A 21,263-nucleotide genomic window follows, 5' to 3' on the forward strand; every position below is an offset into this window, starting at 1 on the left:
CTTTACTGTGTAAGTGCGAGTGAGGCAGACTATCTGCGTGCGCTCTCCCTTCCTCCTTAACGGCTTACAGCAATTTAGACTAAACTTAGACCTAGCTCTAGTGAGGTGAATCTAAGAAGGTCTCGTATCTACATAGGAAATTTTACCTAAATTGGTGCATCGCTTTAACAGGACATCGTTGTAAGGACCGGGTTAAAAAGGCCCCATTGAAGGAATTCATCTAAAAAAGCAATGTTGCTATTTGAAATTTGTTTGCATTGCACACATACTTTTATATGCGTAAGTACCTAAATGGCAAATAGCAATATGTTAGCAATTGCTTCGATTTCATTTTTAACGCCCTTGGTAATCTGTGTTATTTATATGTATATACTTACTTCTAATATTTATGAATATGCGAATAAAATTATTTTATTATTATTTTTGAACATATATATTTGTATGCCCCGTGGCCCGGCCTATAGACTGGTTGTGGGAAGACGTCGGGAATATAGAATTCCTTTGTCTTGCGCACAGAACAGCGGCGTTAAGTTTCCACAGGCGCCAAGCAGAATTCTCAAATGCTACTGTTTACAATACCAAGATCTAATGTGCTCTAGATGTGGCTCCCTCCTTTAGTACAGCGCTATCGGCCTCCGTGGTCCAGTGGTTTGAGCAGTGGGGTTACGATCCGGGGCCTGTTTAATAAAACTTACAATTGTAAATTACAACGACAATTTGGTGTTCATTACGTATCTAATATAAACTGTGAAGTATTCGTGATCACACACTCCGCAATGTACATCAAATTGTCATTGTAATTTACAATTGTAAGTTTTATTAAACAGGCCTCAGGAGGTACCGGGTTCAAATCCCGGACACATCACAAAAATAATTTTGTGATCCTTGGTTGGTTAGGACATTACAGGCTGATCACCTGATTGTCTGAAGGTAAGATGATCCGTGCTTCAGAAGGCACGTTGAGCCGTTGGTCCCGGTTACTACTTACTGATGTTAGTAGTCGTTAGATGAGCCAGATATCAGGGGGCTTTGGCGGCTCAATAATTACCTTGACACCAGGGTTGATGCGGTTGGTAATTCACCTCACAATCCACACGACAGAAGAAGAAGCTATCGGCCCACTAGAGTCGATTAGTCTTTCAAATATAAGTAACCCTTTCAGACGACACTTTGAGTCGAGGTTCGCGCCCAACTGGGCAGCCTCAGGCCTGTTGTCATAAATTTTAGTAAGTACCTCATTTGTCCGTCATTTGCTGCAAATCTACAATATGTCACGTCAAAGAAAACTACTTAGATGTGGCCAATATAAATACTTATTTACATTTTATCTTTACCTACTAATATTATAAGCGAAAGTACCTAACTCTGCATGGTTTGAGATTTACGCGCTTATTATCATAATTAAAAAATATATTACCGCGCTCAAATCAGGGATATGGTGTCCTAGTGAGATATTACCCTTGCTCCCTGTCCAGCTGATGAGTAGGAAAAAAGCGATCTATATTCAAAAAGTTGAATATGCATTCTTTGATATGTTATATCGAGGTAACTTGCACTCTCTATGCTGCCAGCTCGATATAGGGCTCAAGTATCACTCAAGGCGACACTTTGATGTCTAGAGACGCCAAGAAGTGGCAAGAAAGTAGAAAGGTTTTCTGAATTGTCTGAAAGACATCGCTTTCGAAGGTAAGACTGTTCACTCCATCTATTGTCAGAGGAACATGGCAAGATGAAGTACCCACCCACGCCTCACCGAGTTTTCTGTTAGACGAACGTGATAGGTGAGTCGTACCGCCGTCTATAGTGGTGGAACCAACTGTATTAGTGAAAATTGTACTTATGATCGCGCTAACGAGAATGTTATGACGTCGAGCACAATATCGGAGAGGATTTTGTCTGTGGTTGACTGCGTGACTTTATTTGTCCGTCTTGTGGGTGTATATCTATTTTTAATGTTAGGGAGCAATTCTTTCATCGGTTAGAAAAGAAAAAGTGAGTGTTGCATGCTGCTTTTCCCGGCTACCATGTTGAACACAACAAACAATACAATACAAGAATAAACAACAACAACCAATCATCAAGAAACAATACAATACAATCTTCAATCATCGCAAGATGAACTAAGAACCACGCCCTACCGAGCTTTCTGTTAGACGAACGTGATAGGTGAGTCGCATCCCTGTCTATAGTGGTCGAACCAACTGTATTAGTGAAAATTGTACTTATGATAAATAGCTTTCGCGGCTTCGCTCGCGTTAAGTTCGGGGTAACACGATTCCCCTTCTCTAATGCACCAAAATTTACCTTCATGCCTTGAAAACTGCGTACAGTCCCATATAAAATCTCACCCCCTCTTTGAAGGGGTTGGAGGCAGATTTCCACAAAAAATGATGCACAACTTTTTTGTTAAACACAAATAGTCAGCATACCAAGTTTTAGCTTTCTACCATGAAAGTTGCGGAAAGCTCTATACAAACTTCCACCCCCCCCCCCCCCTTTTAGGGAAGTGGGGGGTTAGGAAGAGACAAATATGTTCCAGTAACTCCACTTAAAAATCACCTTAATTCGTCGCTCCGTTTTGCTGTGAAAGACGGACAAACAAACACACACACACACTTTCTCATTTCGTCGTTGCCAATTTAAAAGCTCTTATGTGTCGCTCTCACCAAATTTCTTTTTTGTCAGGATCGAATAGTATTTTGCTCCTAAAACATTCAGTACAAACTCTTATGTACGTAAATATCAATTATCTTTTAATAAGTTTTAACACACAGTCATGCAAAAAAAAATTCAGGCGGAAGTTTTTTTTTAATATCTGTAAAATTTACCCGATTGCACGTAATAGATTTATAAAATTTGTATGGATAGCTCATTGGTGCAACACCGGTAAAGGGGACGACACACAGGACCCCAGTGACTTGAGTGATATATATTCACTTTAGTATTAAGGTATGTCCGTGAGGACTTAGTAAAGTGTGTGTTTTGTGTGTGTCCGTTTAATGTGTGTGTGGGAATGTCACTTTAATATTAAGCTATGTCCGTAAGGATTTAATAAAGTGTGTGTTTTGTGTGTGTGCGTTTAATGTGTGTGTGGGAATGTCACTTTAGTATTAAGCTATGTCCGTGAGGATTTAGTAATGTGTGTGTGGGGACGAAGGTTTGTTATTACTAACTGAGTCACCCTGTGACTCGGCATTGTGATAATCCACACAAATCATTGAATCATCTTACCACACTCCGATAACCGTCAAACAAAACTATGATAATATAATGCAATCGATACGAAGATAAGAAATCATATGCGCTATGTGTGCAGTACAATGATGCGCTCAGGATACTGTTTAGACTTCCGCGATTCTGTAGCGCTTCTCTAATGTTTGCTGAAGCGAGGATAGACTGCTTCTATACAATAATGAGGAAGAGAGGCGCCTCGACCCTAAATCGAATGTGTACGAGTTCGAACAGTATCCTGAGTGTGTTGGTCGGCAGGTGGGACGCGCCTATGTTCGCGCGGTGGATGCGATTGCACACATCTGGCAATCGTTAAACGAATGTTATTTTGTGTTTTCTACTAACAATAGGTTAAGACTGCTTTTTTACTAACAACTATGGATTGTAAATCTGAAAATAAATGATTATTATTATAAGGCTTATCGTGCTATAGGGTTCCGTGTGTTGGGCAACAAAAGAGACGGATGAAAGGAGAGTACGAGTACTAATGTATGATACACTTTGAAACCATGTCACATTAACTTTTTTGACAAATTAAACCGTAAGTCTCATTAAATTTTAAATATGATAGTGCGACAGGCTTCTAAAGCGAGTACATGATATTTCTCATGACTGTACAACGGACAAGATTAGGTAAAGTCGCGTCGGTTACTGTTGGGCTATCTTACAAATAAGTCACGTCAAAATAAGTATACTATATGTTTAAAAACTAAAACCCGACCACGGATAAAGACTCTAAAAAGTCATCATTATCACAATTTTTTAAGAGCCACGCTCTGGTGTAGCATTATCCACCAGAATCTGGCAGAATATCAGTGTTGGTGACAGTCAGTCCCATTTCCCTGGGCAGTATTAGCTACTAGTCACAAATTGTTAATCTTATGTAAATGCTTTTGTAACCTTCACTGTTTTGGGAATAAAGTTACTCTATTCTATTCTATCCATGTTACTTTTTAGGGGAAAATAGGCAGTGGTAGGGTAGGGTAGTGGCAGTACTCTAAAAAGTATGAAACAAAAAAATATTTCTCTGAAATACTTCCGAATACTAAGTGATGTTGACGAGATAGCCTCGCTCGCACACACGAGATCTTTGTAAGGACTGTCCGGCCTGTGAGACATACATAACATAAACTGCCTATATACGTCCCACTGCTGGGCATAGGCCTCCCCTCAATCAACCGGAGGGGGTATGGAGCATACTCCACCACGCTGCTCCACTGCGGGTTGGTAGAGATGTTTTTACGGCTAATAGCCGGGACCAACGGCTTAACGTGCCCTCCGAAGCACGGAATCATCTTACTTTTTCGGACAACCAGGTGATTCAAGCCTGAAAAGTCCTTACCAAACAAAGGACAGTCTCACAAAGTGATTTCGACAATGTCCCCATCGGGAATCGAACCCGGACCTCCAGATCGTGAGCCTAACGCTCTAACCACTAGACCACGGAGGGTGTCGATTGTCAGTGTCGAGTGATTCTCAGATAATTGTAACAATAGTCATACACTACGTACAGATCGGCAACTCTCCTTTCCCCACCAGCGGCTGATCTAAGTTTACCTTACTCCCCCCTCGAACACAGTTTAGTCTTCAATCTTATGGCGTCAGACGTCACACACAGGTGCGCGTGTATGATAACGTCAATGTGTAGTGTCTATAAAACGAGGTGTTTTGTATGAGGTGTTAGGGACGGTACTGAAAAGTATCGGCGTCCGAAGGACGTAATATACGATCCCGACGACCCGATTACTCTAGCCATAGAGGCAGCCAATCAGCTCGCGACTCCAAACACTTCAGGACCCCGATACCGACCCCGCCGGCGTGGTCGACGATTTCCCTCATTCAGCGCTTATCGCTATCGACCCCCTAGGGTCGATTAATTCTTTCAAATGTTTTTCCTCTCAGACGACGCCCTGAGCCGAGGTTCGCGCCCAACTGGGCACCCTCAGGCCTGTTGTCTTAAACGTTGTACCGGGTGAGAGGCTTCGGCGCTCCCCATTTGTCCGGCCAAGTAGTTAATGCCATCTGCGGCAAATCCACAATAAGTCACGTAAAAAAAAATGTATGAGGTGTCCGGGGTGTGCAGTACGTACTTACATAATTTCAGAAAAGACACAGAGCAATATTCTCATATTGCTGTAAGTTAATTCACAAAATTGTCAAATAAGTTTAATTAAGAAAATTTTGCTCGCTCGGGTACCATCTGTTGCCTTTTGTATTATAATTTTAATTTATAAAATGTTCCGCTTCGTTACAATGCTATTAATAGGCTGGAATATGTATTTATTTATAGCTTCAATTTTCGCAAGGGAAAGATTAAAAACAATAGAGCATCTGAACATACTGCGTATCGTTGCGGCAACGCAGAAAAGTGGTTAGTTTCAAATCAAATCAAATACTTTATTGCACAGAACTAAATTACAACAATCAGACATAACACATGAGTACAGTACAATTTGGGCGGCCTTATTGTTCTAGAGCAATTTCTTCCAGGCACCCACCAAAAGGAAACAAACATTTACAAACAACTTGGATGCGGGATGGTGCAATAAAAAAAATACCTAAAAGTAAAACTAAAGTTAAATATAATAAATACTCTAACGTACATATATTAATAAATACTCAATATAATATAATACATATTTACTAAAAATATACCTAATCATAATCTAAGGAAACTATAATAATAAATAATTGACTATACACACACATACAAAACAAGAATTTAAACAAATAAAATTCATCATACATTTAATACATATAACATTCTAATAATATCCGCATAAGGATTCAAAATGAGCTCGTAACTGGTTTTTGAAGCTCTGAAGAGAGTTAGCGACTCTGATGGAAGCAGTGCAGAAGATAGTTTCGTAGGTTAAAGACAAATTATGAAGTGCTGATTACTAAATAAAGACAGATCTAAGGTGACAAAAAAGTTTTCTTTTTTCTATTACATTTGAACGCATTTATTGATGACGTCACAGGACAGTATTTATTTTTTTTTGTTTTGGTTTTCCCCGAAGGGTAAGGCAAAGGGAACTATGCCCATACAGCCATGTCTTACGTATTTTTTTTCTTGATGATTGATGAAATGATGAAAGATGATGATGATGAAACCTAAGCCCCCACCCTCGGAGTAGACTCCTACTCCGAACCCCAAACGAATTAACCCAAAAGTCCGCATAAACTTTCGAGTTATGAAGCGGCTTCCTGGCACGAAGCGAAAATAGGCAGATACACTTTGTTTATTGCATACTCCGATATAATAACACTCGCGAATGTCTTCCGACTAACTTAATGCGATCATTAACCACAAAACACCACTTCGTATTAATTATTTAGATTATTCAATGAAGAAAGCAACTGTCCCGTTCCCGTTTCCCGCCAAAAAGCCCTCACAGGACAGTATTTCCATACAAACTCCAAAAAAGTTTTGTTTTGACGTTTCGTAAAAAGTATCTCATTTGACTAGGTTGTCAAGTAGCCTTCCTAAGACTGCTACGTGTATTGCGGTTAGTGAAGAGGTTGTAGAAGAACATATTTATTTTCTCATAAAAGAGAGTGAAATGGATTTCTTGAACGAATTGGGTAGTTTCGTAGGTCAAAGATAAAATATGAAATTCTCAAAGACCTTGTATAGAATAGACGGAGCATATTTAAGACGAAAGAAAAACGTAGGTTTTGTCTTTCGCACTCATATGAGCCGTCATAAGTTAAAAAGAGATAAATATACTATCGTCGGTACGTCTTTTGTACTCGCGTAGCGGGTTTGTTATAGAAACGTACCTATTGTATATGTTTTTGTATCAAGACCACTAGTGCCGTTCCATGTTTTTATCGACATTATTATCGGCTAAATATTTCATGTTAGTCCAAGATCTAAAAATTTATACTTTACAAATTGAATGATTAATTAAATAGAGAAATAACGACCTAGTATTCATATCTGGGTGGGTAGAACCACAAGTAAATTAGTTAAAACGATTTACTTGTTCAGCGCAATTATCATCGACAAACTTGTTAAAGGTCAATTTAACATTTCTGAATCTATGTCATTTCGCAAGGTGTTATGGCCGAGGAGGTCAGGACGGTCCATCTAGTCCAAATATACTATAGTATCATTTTAATACGACATTGCGGCCAGGTTGCTATAAATCACATACTTACTCCGGGAAGAACGCTTTGTTTTGTTTTCGCTCTAAATCATGCTTGATTCAAAAATATTTTATAACAATTAAATACACGTTTTCTACGTTTTTCATTGACTTGACCGGGAATCGAATCGGCTCTCGATACAAGAAGCAAACGACCTTCTAGTATATTTCGGGGATTATCTTAATGCGATTAAAGAATAAAAGCAAATACTTCTTTATAAGATTTTTATTCAATATAGTTAGAATACAATGACCACGAAGCACTGAACAATTCCGACTTTTGGTGATAAAAAAAAAATATTTCCTCTTGTTCACTTTCTTTAGAAGTGTATAGTGTCGGCTCTGGTCGTTATAACTTTACCTGCAAGAATGGCACATATTAACGTGGAGCACACAAATACACAAGCATTGCATGTTTACACATTGCACATAGAAGGAATAATCACATTTACTTACAAAAATAGTTATTCATACTAATTATTTTGTGCAATAGAGAATATTTGTATTGTATTGAATTATTTTTTCCATGCTTATGTACGTAGAATACAAAAACGAAATAGCTGCAAATTCATCTATAAGCTTATAACTAAATCACCTTATGTGAGATATGTGAGTGAATATTGTTGGTACTGCATCTTTATGTAATATTTTTGTTTGGTATCCTGCTCGATAGAAAGCAAGATACATCGAAATGTAATTAGCACAGGCTTAAATAAGGAGAAGGCGTCCTTCAGAAGAGAGAATCATCTCGTTTCATGGTCTGAATCTAATTGTTTCTTAATTTCTTGTTTCGTAAATTAGGATATTTAGGAAATCTGGAAAATACAATATCTTTATGTAATCTTCATCCAAATCGGAAACAGGTCGAAAAATAAATTAAACGTGAATAGAATAACACAACATGTAGATGTTACATTCAAACATAATATTATGTTATCGACATCAAAGGACAACACTACTTATTTTTGGGTACATGATCTGTCAAAGCTGATTAACGTAAAATGTGAAATCAATTATTTGTACAAATGTGACGGCTTTGCTGAAAATATGCGTCTGCATCGTGTTTAGGGCTCAATAAACTTTACAAAAACCAGACCAGGTAATGTATTTCTTGCACACAAACATGTATTATGTGGTCGATAACTTACCCATGGTGAGACATAATTGGATCGTTCTCCATTATAACACCCATTCTACTCTCACAACCAATAGCTTCGCAAGCCATGGTTCATAATGAATAACTATTTCACAGATTTTTTATATAAAAAGTTAAAATAACGTCCCAAAACACCAAAAAACTAACGGCAGGTTTGGTATCCAGCTGGCTACCACAACATCTCAAAACGGTCAACACTGACGTTCTAGACAGCGGTGTTTGTCTATGTTTGTTTCTTTTTTTCACAGAGATTGTTGCCATAGGGAAGAAAGAGAGCTGTGATAGTTTGATCGTCACTCTAAAATATTATCTGTCTATTCTATACAAGGTCTTTGGAAATTCTGATTACTAAATAAAGACAGATCTAAAGGTGACAAAAAAGTTTTCTTTTTTCTATTTAACTTATTTTTGAATTTTAATAAAGAAAAATGTAATAATTAGTGCGATATTTTATCACGTTTTTCTATGACGTCACAGGTAGCTTTTTCTTACAAATTCCATAGTAATTTCGTGTTTTGACGTTTAGTAAAAAGTAACCGATTAATTTTCCAACTGGAAAATAGCCTATTTAAACCAATGTGCCCTTCGAATCACGGATCATAGCATTTTACTTTCGGACAATCGGATGATCAGCCTGCAATGTCCTGACCAAACTCATAGAGATAACAAGCGATTTTTGTGATATGCGACCACCGGGATTCGAACCCAAAGAGGCCGTTACATCGTTAAGCAAATCTTCTTCTTATCGAGTGGGTTGTGAGGTGGAATACCAACCTCATCCACCCTGGTGTCAGGGTTATTACTGAGCCGCCAAAGACCCCTGTGACATGGCTCATGTAGCGACTACATACTTACATCAGTAAGTAGTAACCGGTACCAACGGCTAAGCAAATATATAACTACTTGTCATACGGAAATTAACATTTAACCACTTAAGGCCTTTAAAACAAAACACAATTTCTATCTAACTTACAACAATACGATAGAACATCATTCAAATCTCCTCCTAATGTCTGACAGAACCCGGGACTCTCAGGGGGTCCGAGGGGGTGTTGGGGGGGGCTGGGGGGTGTGGGGGTATGATGAGAATTAATTAATGTGCCCCACGACGCTAATGAAGTCCCATTGTTACACCATTTATCACTAAACATGTGTATCTTGCTGGATGGCGGACGCGATGGATGTGTGAACTATGGAGTAGGCAACATGAAGTGTCAGTTGAATTCATCAAGCTATACCAAATATTCAAAAGATGTCTACAAAAAAGACGACAGAGAGTGCCTAAGCTTTTTTGTTTAGCTTTTGTGTTACAACTTGGTCCTTAACTAAGCGCCCAGTTCAGCGCAAACCTTAGCTCAGGGCGTCGTCAGAGGCGATTAGAGGATTATATTACATAAACTGCCTATATACGTCCCACTGCTGGGCACAGGCCTCCCCTCAATCAACCGGAGGAGGTATGGAGCATACTCCACCACGCTGCTTCACTGCGGGTTGGTGGAGGTGTTTTTTACGGCTAATAGCCGGGACCAACGGCTTAACGGATTATATTATTAATAATTAATCGACCCTAGTGTGTGAGCTGAAAGTCAACGTCCGTAAGAAACCTACAGAACACCCGCTCCGACAAGCGCGTGTGCGTAGAAAACGCAAAAGAGGCGACCTACCTAAAGAGTTAAACATCGTAAGGAATGGGAAATCTGTTGTTCGAGCCATCCCAACAGGGAATAATTTTCATAACCTTACACTTCGAATCTTATAGCGATCATTCGGGAACACCTGAGTGACCTTGTGAGGGCCTGCCTAGATCTTATCTATTTTGCGATTAATATCGGTATCTGAATTAGTAAACGCATTGTCCCATAACACCAACTCGTCTTTCTTATATCTTTTAGCTTCTTTTAGACCTTGGTTGCACTTTCTTTCCATATTATTATATTCTTGTTTTTTCCTAATATTCCTACTTGCTTTTGTACGTTTTTTATTACAATCAATGTCAGTGTCAGTGGTGCTAATTCCTGTAAATACCATCTAATTTTATTTTAGGTTATATCTGTCATTTTCTTATACGCCGAAAAGGAAAGGGACGGGTAATCGACAAGCATAAAATTTATGGAACACACGTCAATTTTAAGCACAAATCTAAAACAACCGTCTAAAAATTCGCCCGGGTTATTCATTTATTTACTCATTCTTCCTAAAATTAAGAGCTGTCAATCATCCGTCCCTTTCCTTTTCGGCGGATAAGAAAATGACAGGTATAACTTAAAGTAAAATTAAGAGATGTCTGCAGGAATCGGGGCCGTTAGCACTTGACAATTCAGGCACTAGTGTTTTCTTAGAATAGGCTACTTGATAACCTAGTCAGAAGAAAGTTTTCATTGGAGTTTGTACGGAAATACTGTCCTGTGACGTCTTCAATAAAAGCGGTCAAACGTCGTAATCATTGTTGCTTAATTCATAAATAAAAAATGTGGTCGTAGACGACATTAAAAAGGTAATAAGGTAATTAGGTATATTTCGGTGGCCGTAAACTAATCGAAAAAAAAAAAACTGTATTTTGAGGGGCTTCACTGTGAGGTCGCACCATCTAAATATTTTGCTAATCTGTCGTATTATTCGTAGCTCTAGGGCTGTAAGCAAGCGGTGTTATCACTGGCTAATGCCCGTTTTGTGCGTGTATACCGCGATATACTATAACATGCGATATAATATCGCGCTAACGAGAATGTTATGACGTCGAGCACAATATCGGGGAAGATTTTGTCTGTGGTTGACTACGTGACTTTATTTGTCCGTCTTGTGGGTGAATATCTATTTTTAATGTTAGGGAGCAATTCTTTCTTTAGTTAGAAAAGGAAAAGTAAGTGTTGCATGTTGCTTTTCCCGGCTATCATGCTTAACATTGTTACAAATGGGGTGATCAGAGGAACAATCATCGCAAGATGAACTATGTACCCACACCTCACCGAACTTTATGTTACACCAGCGCGATAAGTGAGCCGTATCGCCGTCTATAATGGTCGAGCCAACTGTGCTAGTGAAAACTGCACTTATGTTTGAAAAGCATGCCTGTACGGTCACGAGCATTAATATGTATACACTTTAGTACCATGTCGCATTAACTTTTTTAACGAATTAAACCGTAAGTCTCATTAAATGTTGAATATGATAGTGCGACAGGGTTCTCAAGTGGGTACATGATATTGCTTATGACTACACAATTATTTTTGAATAATTATGTACCCGAAAATAAGTAATTATCATGTTAAATCTCAACAACGCTATTTATATATTGTTTTTAGGGAACGAAGCTTGCAAAGCCCCTCATAGCTAATAGGTTGGCATTGCATAATTTCTGAAATTAAAACCGAAGTCTTTCATAACTTGTGCAAAGTGAGCGTTTTTCAACTAAGAAAACCATACGACTCGCCCGTTTTAAAATTCCTTGTACTTACTTGTAAGTCGTGATTGAGTTTGCCGGGCAGACAGCTCCTCAAACGAGTGAAAAGAAGAGGGGGTAGGGTAGGGTTGTCTCATACTATATTTAAGACTTATATTCTATATTTGCTATTTTTATATTTCTTTTTATATTGGTGCAATAAAGTATATTTTTATTGTATTGTAATATATAGAATTATCTAAGTACACAAAAGTACTATCGTTAGTACCATATTCAATCGTTAAACTTTTCCTACTAGATCATCTCAATTTAATTATATTAAAATTATTATAAAACTAACACTACATCGTTTGAATACGTCCAAAAAAATTTCGCTATATTTTTATTTTCATGCACTTTCAGATAATACTATTATAATTTTAGCTAATTGTAAAAAAAAATACTATACGGATATTATCAACTAACACATTTATTGACACCCCTATAGATATGGTCCCGAGCGCAAATGTTATACTATTATGTCATAAAGGTCAATGACACGTGGTCAGCGAAAGTGGTGAAAAAAGTGGTAACCCTAGAGGAAGGGGGGAGGATAAGGGAGGTAATTAGTCATTAAACTTGTGAGTTTTCCACCAAACTCGCAGATCCAACGCCTACAAATTTCTTCCTGCACTTCCCTAACGCTTATTCCAAGATCTTTAAGTTCAGATTGACTTTAAACTCATGTAATGGATGAGGAAGTTTTAAGTGGCTCCTATTCGAAGATCGGATGATGAGGTAAATTGGTTCAGACTCCAACTTTCAAACGGTTAAAACTGATGGTAGCGGCATTGAATTTTTAAGCTGGCAAGGTATTTCTCTACTACTTGCATCCACACTTTTTAAGACAGCTATGACATTGTGAATTGAATTAAAGTGTACATTATTCTTAATTCAGGTATGGAATTGTAAATTGAATTTAAGTAGAGGTATTAAGTCAGAACCATAATTTTTTTCAAAGGAAACATATTGAATACGTATTAGGAATAAAAAGGCGTTAAGTATATAATTTTCTTTTAATATTACTGTTCCAAATTTCATTAAATTACAAAAGAAGAAAGATTTAGTAACCAGTAGACAGTGTTTTCTATACTACTCTATAACAAATAGGTATTTTTAATTTCTTACTCCGGCCAAGTAGTTAATGCCATTTGCGGCAAATCTACAATAAGTCCCGTCACTAAAAACAAATAGATATTCTTATGTTTTAAGAATATCTAATGACTAATAACTTGCCAGACGTGTTTTTTAATTATCAGGTTACTAAAATCAATGAATCATTTACTTATGTGGGTTAATGGTATGAATGTGCTACGTAACTTGTTTGGTTATCACTGATTATCGTCTGAGTACGGAACAGTGCTGTTTTATCTATTGTGAGTCTTTGAATATAGGCATACCTGTATACCAACATACATAAATGCACGCCCACATTCCCTAATAGGATGGGTAGAGCCATAAATGACCAGAAGACAACTTTCACCGGACTCTGTCAACCCTGATAAGGATTGGACTTGAATTATGTCTGTCTGAACTTGTATAGCCAGAGTAAAATTAATTATTATTGCGTATGGTAGACAAAACTAAAATATCCTACGTGGATCATCCAGCTAAAAAACAAAAAAAAAAAATATACAAAAATGTTATTATACATGAATTATTAATATTAATATACTTCATGTTTACCTTTGAAACATGTCCCAGGATCAGTACAAACAAAGTCAGTACATTGTTGTTACAAAGGCCTGACCTTATTGTATATGAAGGTACTACGACAAATAGTGTGACCCCGGGCATAGAATAAAAAAATAATACGTACTTAATAGGGTAGTTTCCAACTAGTCAAATCAGTTACTTTTTACTAAAAGTCAAAACACGAAATTACTATGCAATTTCTATGAAAAAAGCATGTCAAAATGTCCTTGTCGAGTGAGGTACGCACATCGCATCTATTAGTAGGTGTTGGTATATAGGATATACTACTCCAGCTTACTTACATTATATTTATTTAGTGGATATATGGGAATTACATACAGTATAATAGTTAAATAAAATAGCTAGCACTTTTGTAAGTAAGTTGGAGTAAACTTCTTCTATCGTGTGGGTTGTGAGGTGAATTACCAACCTCATCAACCCTGGTGTCAGGGTTACTATTGAGCCGCCAAGAGACATGGCTTATGTAACGACTACTTACTTACATCAGTAAGTAGTAACCGGGACCAACGGCTTAACGTGCCTTCCGAAGCACGGATCACCTGCCTTCCCTTCCTTCCTTTCCTGTTCCTTTCCTTTTCTTCCTTTTTCCTTTTTTTCCTTCCTTTGGTGCCTTCGGAAGTTGGAATAGTATATTCTATACAAGATGGAGGCGGAGGCCTCTGAATAGTACTGACAGTTACTGCTGTCCTCTGTCATGCCCCTTCCGTCCTGCATCCTGCATTGCCGTACCGATGGCTCCCATCTCCGCCTCTGCAAACGTTGAGGTCTTCACCCGTAACCCTGGCAAAGGTGTACATCGATAAAAATTGGAAGAATATTCAGATTTTAATGCCAATTGTGAGAATGGCTGTTTACTGAGCTTTATTAACTGCTATGGCCGCTACATATGTTAATATTTTGCAACTCTATTGAAGTTTATTTTCTGTGTTCAAATTCAAAAATATCTTTATTCATTAGGTAACATAGTTACACTTTGAATCGTCAATTTTTACACAACGAACGTCTCATCCGGCTAAAACTACTGCAGCTTCTAACAAACTGTATAGCCGGGGAAAAGAAGCTGCAAGAAAAACCTCGGCACAGGGCCCTAAAAGTAAGTCATCACAGAAATTAGGAACTATTTAGTACATCTGAGTGATGCAATAAATCTATTTTTCCAGTGTTAATTACGACCATATACCGCTCTAAAATGAGGTTAGTCATACTCATCAGTTGTCTAGTTAAGCCATGCTTTATCTACAAGATCTAGTGTGAAGTGAACGTGTGATATGGAAAACCATTGTGTAATGTGTCTTGTTGAATTAAAATGTGTTACGTGTAGATTGTGGTGTTCAGTGGGGAAATGCATTAAATACCTACATTTCTTAACATGAACAATTGCTTATTTACTTCTGATCGCGCGGTTTGGACGAAATTATTATATGGTGAAGTGGATACTACCTTCTGAAATGAATTAAGTTCGTGAGGTTTTTAGTTCGTGGCAAAATAAAAATTGTTATTCTATGAATTCTATCCAAATATACGTTACTAAGAAATCCAAATATACAAGTGAACAATGGTAACATAATACACAATGCATTGCAAAGGTCTCAATAGGTAGAGATAATGAGACTGAAACTGCCTATTTAACTTTTATTATTTATTATTATTATTATTTCTCCCATCTGTAGGGTTAACAGCGTAAAAAAATTTGTCACGGCCATTTTATCGATTCTGACGATATAATTATGTCGTTTTGTCGATTGGTGCTACTTTGTGAATCCAGATAAGTCATATCGTTCAAAATACGAGCAAAATCACATGGCACGCGTGTTAGGGGAAAAAAAATCTTATCGATTTCGGCAAAATATATTGAATCGATCGATAATTTTAACACGTTGCGCATGTTTCACCTGCAGCTGTCCCTAGATAGATATAAAATAATAAAAAAAATATTTATTCAGAAAAAAGATACAATTTTTTTAAGAAAAGATAAAAACATTTATTTGGTCTACATGCATACCAAAAGAAAAAGATGAGCTGCTCTGTTGAGTGTTCTTAAATTTTGACAGTTCCCCATATTATTTGAGTAAACAAACATTGTTTTGGTTATATTTTGACATTATAACCCTGTGCGCAGCGTTTGACTGCAAAATGTAGTCTAGTATTAGGTATATTTATTCCCTAAAGAACGGAAAGAAGAAAATTTATTTACAAACTTATTTTCAATCAAAACCGCCTTTTTCCAACAGATGGATCTTTTACACGGGACACGCTCCACGTTTGTTTCACATTTTATAGCAATTTATCACGAATTTTAGCTGGACAGTATGAAGAACTGTGGACGAGCTCGGTGGCGCAGCGGTAAACGCGCTCGGTCTGCGATTGTTGAAGTTAAGCAACTTTCGCAAAGGTCGGTCATAGGATGGGTGACCACAAAAAAAGTTTTCATCTCGAGCTCCTCCGTGCTTCGGAAGGCACGTTAAGCCGTTGGTCCCGGCTGCATTAGTAGTCGTTAGTAACCATCAATCCGCACTGGGCCCGCGTGATGGTTTAAGGCCCGATCTCCCTATCCATCCATAGGGAAGGCCCGTGCCCCAGCAGTGGGGACGTTGATGGGCTGGTGATGATGATGGAGAACTGTAAAATTTTAGGATCAATCAAGAGTGCTGCCGCCTACATTTGAGCTTCTAGTTTTTATCCTCATTGGAATAAAGAAAACCATTTCATTGATTTTGCTCGTGGATTGATATAAGATGACATGTCAATCCCAATTTTTATCACTGTCGATTGTCATAATAATTTATAACTTGGCTAAGGCCCTTGGGTGGACCAAGATTGCGTGTAAAGAAACCCGATATCGGTCCTGATTTGGGCAACCATAACATTAATTTTATTTAAATTGACAGGACTACACCTAGCTCTTTCTCTTTCTTGTATTTATTGTAAGTGAAGGACGGCACTAATTTAAGAACTGTCAAACTGAAATTAGCTTGAAATCCGCCCAAATAGGCACTATGGTGTATATTTTTAAAACAATGGCGCCTATATTGCTTTTGAGACCTATTGGCGCCCTGGTACCGGGTAAGGCGAAGCCGATTCAGATTTGAGCAAATCGAACATGGATTTGAGTCTGTCGTACCGCGTAAGCAGCCAAGATGGCGATCCCCGATTCGTGACGTCACTTGAACTTCGGCAAGCCGATTGAACGAATGTTTTCAGTACTTTTTGACAGTTCATCGGCTCGTTAGAAAAGCACTCTCGTGTATTTAACCGAGTTCTAAAAAGGCGATTCTACTAAGACTAAAGATAATGGTGCTAATTTCTGTAGACACCTGAATTAAGTAGACAACACGTCAAACTGATTGCATACCAGCGAGATGCCTATTTTATTTGCACGGGTAATGCATTCATTTTAAAATTAACTTGTTGACAATCATCCGTCCCTTTCCTTCTCGGCGGATAAGAAAATGACGGGTATAACTTAAAATAAAATTAGATATCTGCAGGAATCGGGGCCATTATCTCTAGCCTTCATTTTGTAATAACGCGGTATGTTTTTGTTTCTTTATCGACAGATGGACAGAATACGGTCTTGATTATGTAGCTATGTAACTGAGTTCCGTCTCTCGATACGAAATATTACTTTGTCGACTCACAAAAACGAATCCAGATAGTTTTAGCATCGATTTTCGTGCAAACAGACCAACTCCCATACTAACGTCACAGTTATATAAGTGTAGATACTGAAGGATCGATACGATTAGATTATTTGTTGTTGAAAAACCTAACAGCGTGTACATGTATGGTAGTTTTGTCCAGACCGCGGTATCTTCTGGTCAGATGCGAGACCGGCGCTCACCAATTGTCCGGCCAAGTAGTGAACGCTTTAACAACAAGGAGATAAAGGCTACGTCATGACGCCGGGATTGGATTTGCCATATGCCATCACAAATGTGTCGTCTGAAGAAGACAAGATCATCAAAAAGTGTCTAGTAGGTCAGTGGAGTGATGAGAAAGTGAATTCGTGTTGTTGTTCTCGTTATGTTTGTCTTCCCGGACATGTCGTAAAAACCGACAGAGGGATTGTGTCCTTTCAAACATGGTGGAGAATTGTTATGGGCGGCTGATCCCTTATCACCATAAGGTTCATCATATCCATCTTAGGACTTGGGATCAACAGTGGCTGGAAATAGTAGATTACAGATTTTTTTTACAAAATACATGCATACATAAACTCACGCCCGTAATCCTTAATGGGGTGGGCAGCTCCACAAGCAATTAAAGATTGTAGCCAACAATCAGAAACAGCCTATATACGAAAACTCCCTGCGGATGTGGGAAAATGAAAAAAAAAAAAGATATACATATTTTTTTGTTAGTCACAAACAGTGCGCATACCAATTTTTAGTTGTCTGCCTTGAAAATTGCTCCATACAAACTTCCTTCCCATTTTAGGGAAGAAGATTAGAAAGAGCCTATCTCCACTCTACTTCTTTTCAATTGTCTTGCTTCGTTTTGCTGTAATAGATAGACAAACACACAGCCAGACACACACATACACTTTCCCATTCATAATATTTATTAGTATGGACTATAGCTAATACGTACAGTATTCGTACAGTAAGTTCGTTTAGTAATGGCCCCGATTCCTGCAGACACCTCCTAATTTTATTTTAAGTTATACCCGTCATTTTCGTATCCGCCGAAAAGGAAACGGCCGGACGATTGATAACTGTTAACTTTAAAATGGAGTTAAGCAACTTTCGCAAAGGCCGGTCATAGGATGGGTGACCACAAAAAAAAAGTTTTCACCTCGAACTCCTCCGTGCTTCGGAAGGCACGATAAGCCGTTGGTCCCGGCTGCATTAGCAGTCGTTAATAACCACCAATCCGCACTGGGCCCGCGTGGTGGTTTAAGGCCCGATCTCCCTATCCATAGGTAAAGCCCGTGCCTCAGCAGTGGGGACGTTAATGGGCTGATGATGGATGAACATTACAATGAATGAATAACCCGGGCGAATGAAATAGGCATCTACTCGCAGATATGCAAAACTTTTGACGTGTGCTGTTAACTTAATTCTGTCCGGTTATTCATCAATATAAAATTTTGGGAGGGTTTTTTAAATTTCTGCCTTTTGACGTGTGTTCCATAAAATTTATGCCTGTCGATTACCCTTTTCTTGTCGGCAGATAAGAAAATTATAGGTATAACTTGAAATAAAATTAGATGGTGTATACAGGAATCAGCACCATTATCATCATATCTGTCTTATGATGACATTTTGATCGGCCCCTGTTAACCCCATTAGGAATTACAGTTGTAGGTGAGTTAACCCCGAACATTTGTTATCAGAGTATCACAAAGAACTTATTCGTTATCTTTAAAAAAATGTAGTGAGTACCTATTTCGTGTAATTTCGGTGCAGGTAACCTAAAGAAGCGTGTGCATGGACGGTGGGCGAATCCTAGCAGTGTAATAAATATATTTTGGGGGAGGCACTTGCCAGGGATTATTCTAATAAAACTATACTCGGTGTAAGTGACATCGTAACGAAAACTTTGAGGGATGATTCAGACCATGATTCTGAGTTGATATCAAGTGGAATTTCCTGTCGCAAAATTCATGAAAATTATAGTATTTTTTAGTCCCAAATTGTGTTTTAAGGTGCATAGAACTTTTTTGTTGTTTATTTTTTCGTTTTTTGACGTGTCTTATTATAGATTTGCCGCTGGTGGCATTAACTACTTGGCCGGACAAATGGGAAGCGCTGAAGGCTCTCATCCGCTGCATAGAACCCAAATTTAAAATACTTAAATAAAAAAAAAAATCCACCATTACCATTTTTATTTGACCATTAGCTTTAAAATACATGTCAACGCGTTCGCAGTACAAGGTCCAGTTACCGGCCTCGATATCGAACTCCTTAATTTTGCCAAGCGACATTGTTATTTGGGTCGTTCTTCTTTTTTATCGACAATGATCTGTCCTTCGCTCTGCTATAACATAGCATGTTTTAGAATTTTATTTAATCTTTCCATTGTCCAAAAATATAGTTATCTTATTATACTTAAAATACTAGCGAAATACTAATCGGTTCCTCGATTAGTGATTAACGTAGCTTGGTTGTTTTTCACAAAATTCTGTGACAGAGTGGTAAATCGAAATGCTGTCTCCGATGAAAAGGGCCACTCTGTCACAATATATTTTGCAATGCGCCTGCAAGGAACAGTATATTACCAAGATAAAGAGAAACACTAAATACTCCTCTACAGACACATCTCTATATGATGTTTTTTAAATATTTATTGCCGTTATAATGAAAGATGTTAAATCCGATATAACGAGAAAATGACTTCTTATTGTCGATAAAAAAGAAGAATGACCCATTTACGATTAGATATTGATTTATGTTTAGGCTCAAACTCGTCGCCAGTAGGATATATTAACTCAGGAATAAAACAATATGATGCGTACGGTCACGAGTACTAATATGAAAACACTTTGAAACCATGTCACATTTACTTTTTTGACAAATTAAACCGTAAGTCTCATTAAATGTCAAATATGATAGTGCGACAGGGTTCTAAAGTGGGTACATGATATTGCTCATAACTGTACGTAATCAGCTGTATTTAGAATAGAATAGAATAGAAAAAGTTTATTATAAAAGGACGCCACACACAAAAAAAGACAACAACATCATATCAAATTTCCACTAAAACAATTACAAAAAAGCAAGACGGATGTTTGTCGAAGTGACCATAAGGTGGTGGTGGACGTCCTGAGATAAAAGGGCCTCACTCAGCACAAGTCGCGGCGTGAACCACGACCCTGGTATTATGTGGACCCTTTCCAGACTAGGGAATGACGGTACATCGCAAAACATAATTAATACTTAACTACCCTATACTACAATATAGAACGATGACCACTGTATTATGGTTGCACAGAAAGAGAGATACAGATTAAGAAAAATTATTTAAAAAAATATATTTATTTATTTATTTATAAAGGTACATACAACATTACAGTGTAACCTAATGCGCTGTATGACGAGGAAACAGTATAAAAACAAACAATACTATACAAAATAAATAATGAATTAAAAAAAAACTGTGAAAAAAATAACTATTTTATTTGGCATACTTGTCCGGTCAAGTAGTTAATGCCATCCGCGGCAAATCTACAATAAGTCACGTCAAAAAAAGCTATATTAAGTTAGTTAAAAAAAAACAATAGCTGCTCAATTTGACGCACAGCTTTAGACAGCATGTTGATAAATTCGTGTAAAGATAAAAATATCGGCATTTTAAGATTACGATTGTCATCGTAAATGAAGATATAAGTTGTAAAGATACCTAAGTAGATCTTAGACGGCCTTGCGCTAATATTGTCTCCAGTTACATAAAATCTAGAATGTGTCGATATGAAATATAAAAGTTGGACGCTTCATTATTTAAAAAAAAAGCGGCCAAGTGCGAGTCGGACTCGCCCATGAAGGGTTCCGTAACAGCAAGTAACATAATATAAAAGTTATTTTTTAGTTCGTAGTAACTTTTGATGTTTTAACTATGAAAGTAAATTACG

At 37.7% G+C, this 21,263-nt stretch overlaps 1 protein-coding gene across 6 annotated transcripts in view; it reads left to right on the forward strand.

Moving 5' to 3' along the window:
- Positions 1-11,307: 11,307 nt before the first annotated feature.
- LOC126369256 (sulfotransferase 1C4-like) overlaps positions 11,308-21,263 on the forward strand; it is a 33,182-nt gene continuing 23,226 nt past the window's right edge. The window contains exons 1-2 of one of the 6 annotated variants that reach the window (XM_050013602.1): positions 14,939-14,976; positions 17,485-17,671. In XM_050013602.1, coding sequence (XP_049869559.1) covers positions 17,590-17,671 — 82 coding nt within the window. In that variant the 5' untranslated portion in view covers positions 14,939-14,976; positions 17,485-17,589. The other 5 variants (XM_050013604.1, XM_050013603.1, XM_050013606.1 and 2 more) reach the window with 5 other exon arrangements.

This window comes from Pectinophora gossypiella, chromosome 8 (assembly GCF_024362695.1).
Source record: "Pectinophora gossypiella chromosome 8, ilPecGoss1.1, whole genome shotgun sequence".
In the NCBI taxonomy this organism is placed as follows: domain Eukaryota; kingdom Metazoa; phylum Arthropoda; class Insecta; order Lepidoptera; family Gelechiidae; genus Pectinophora; species Pectinophora gossypiella.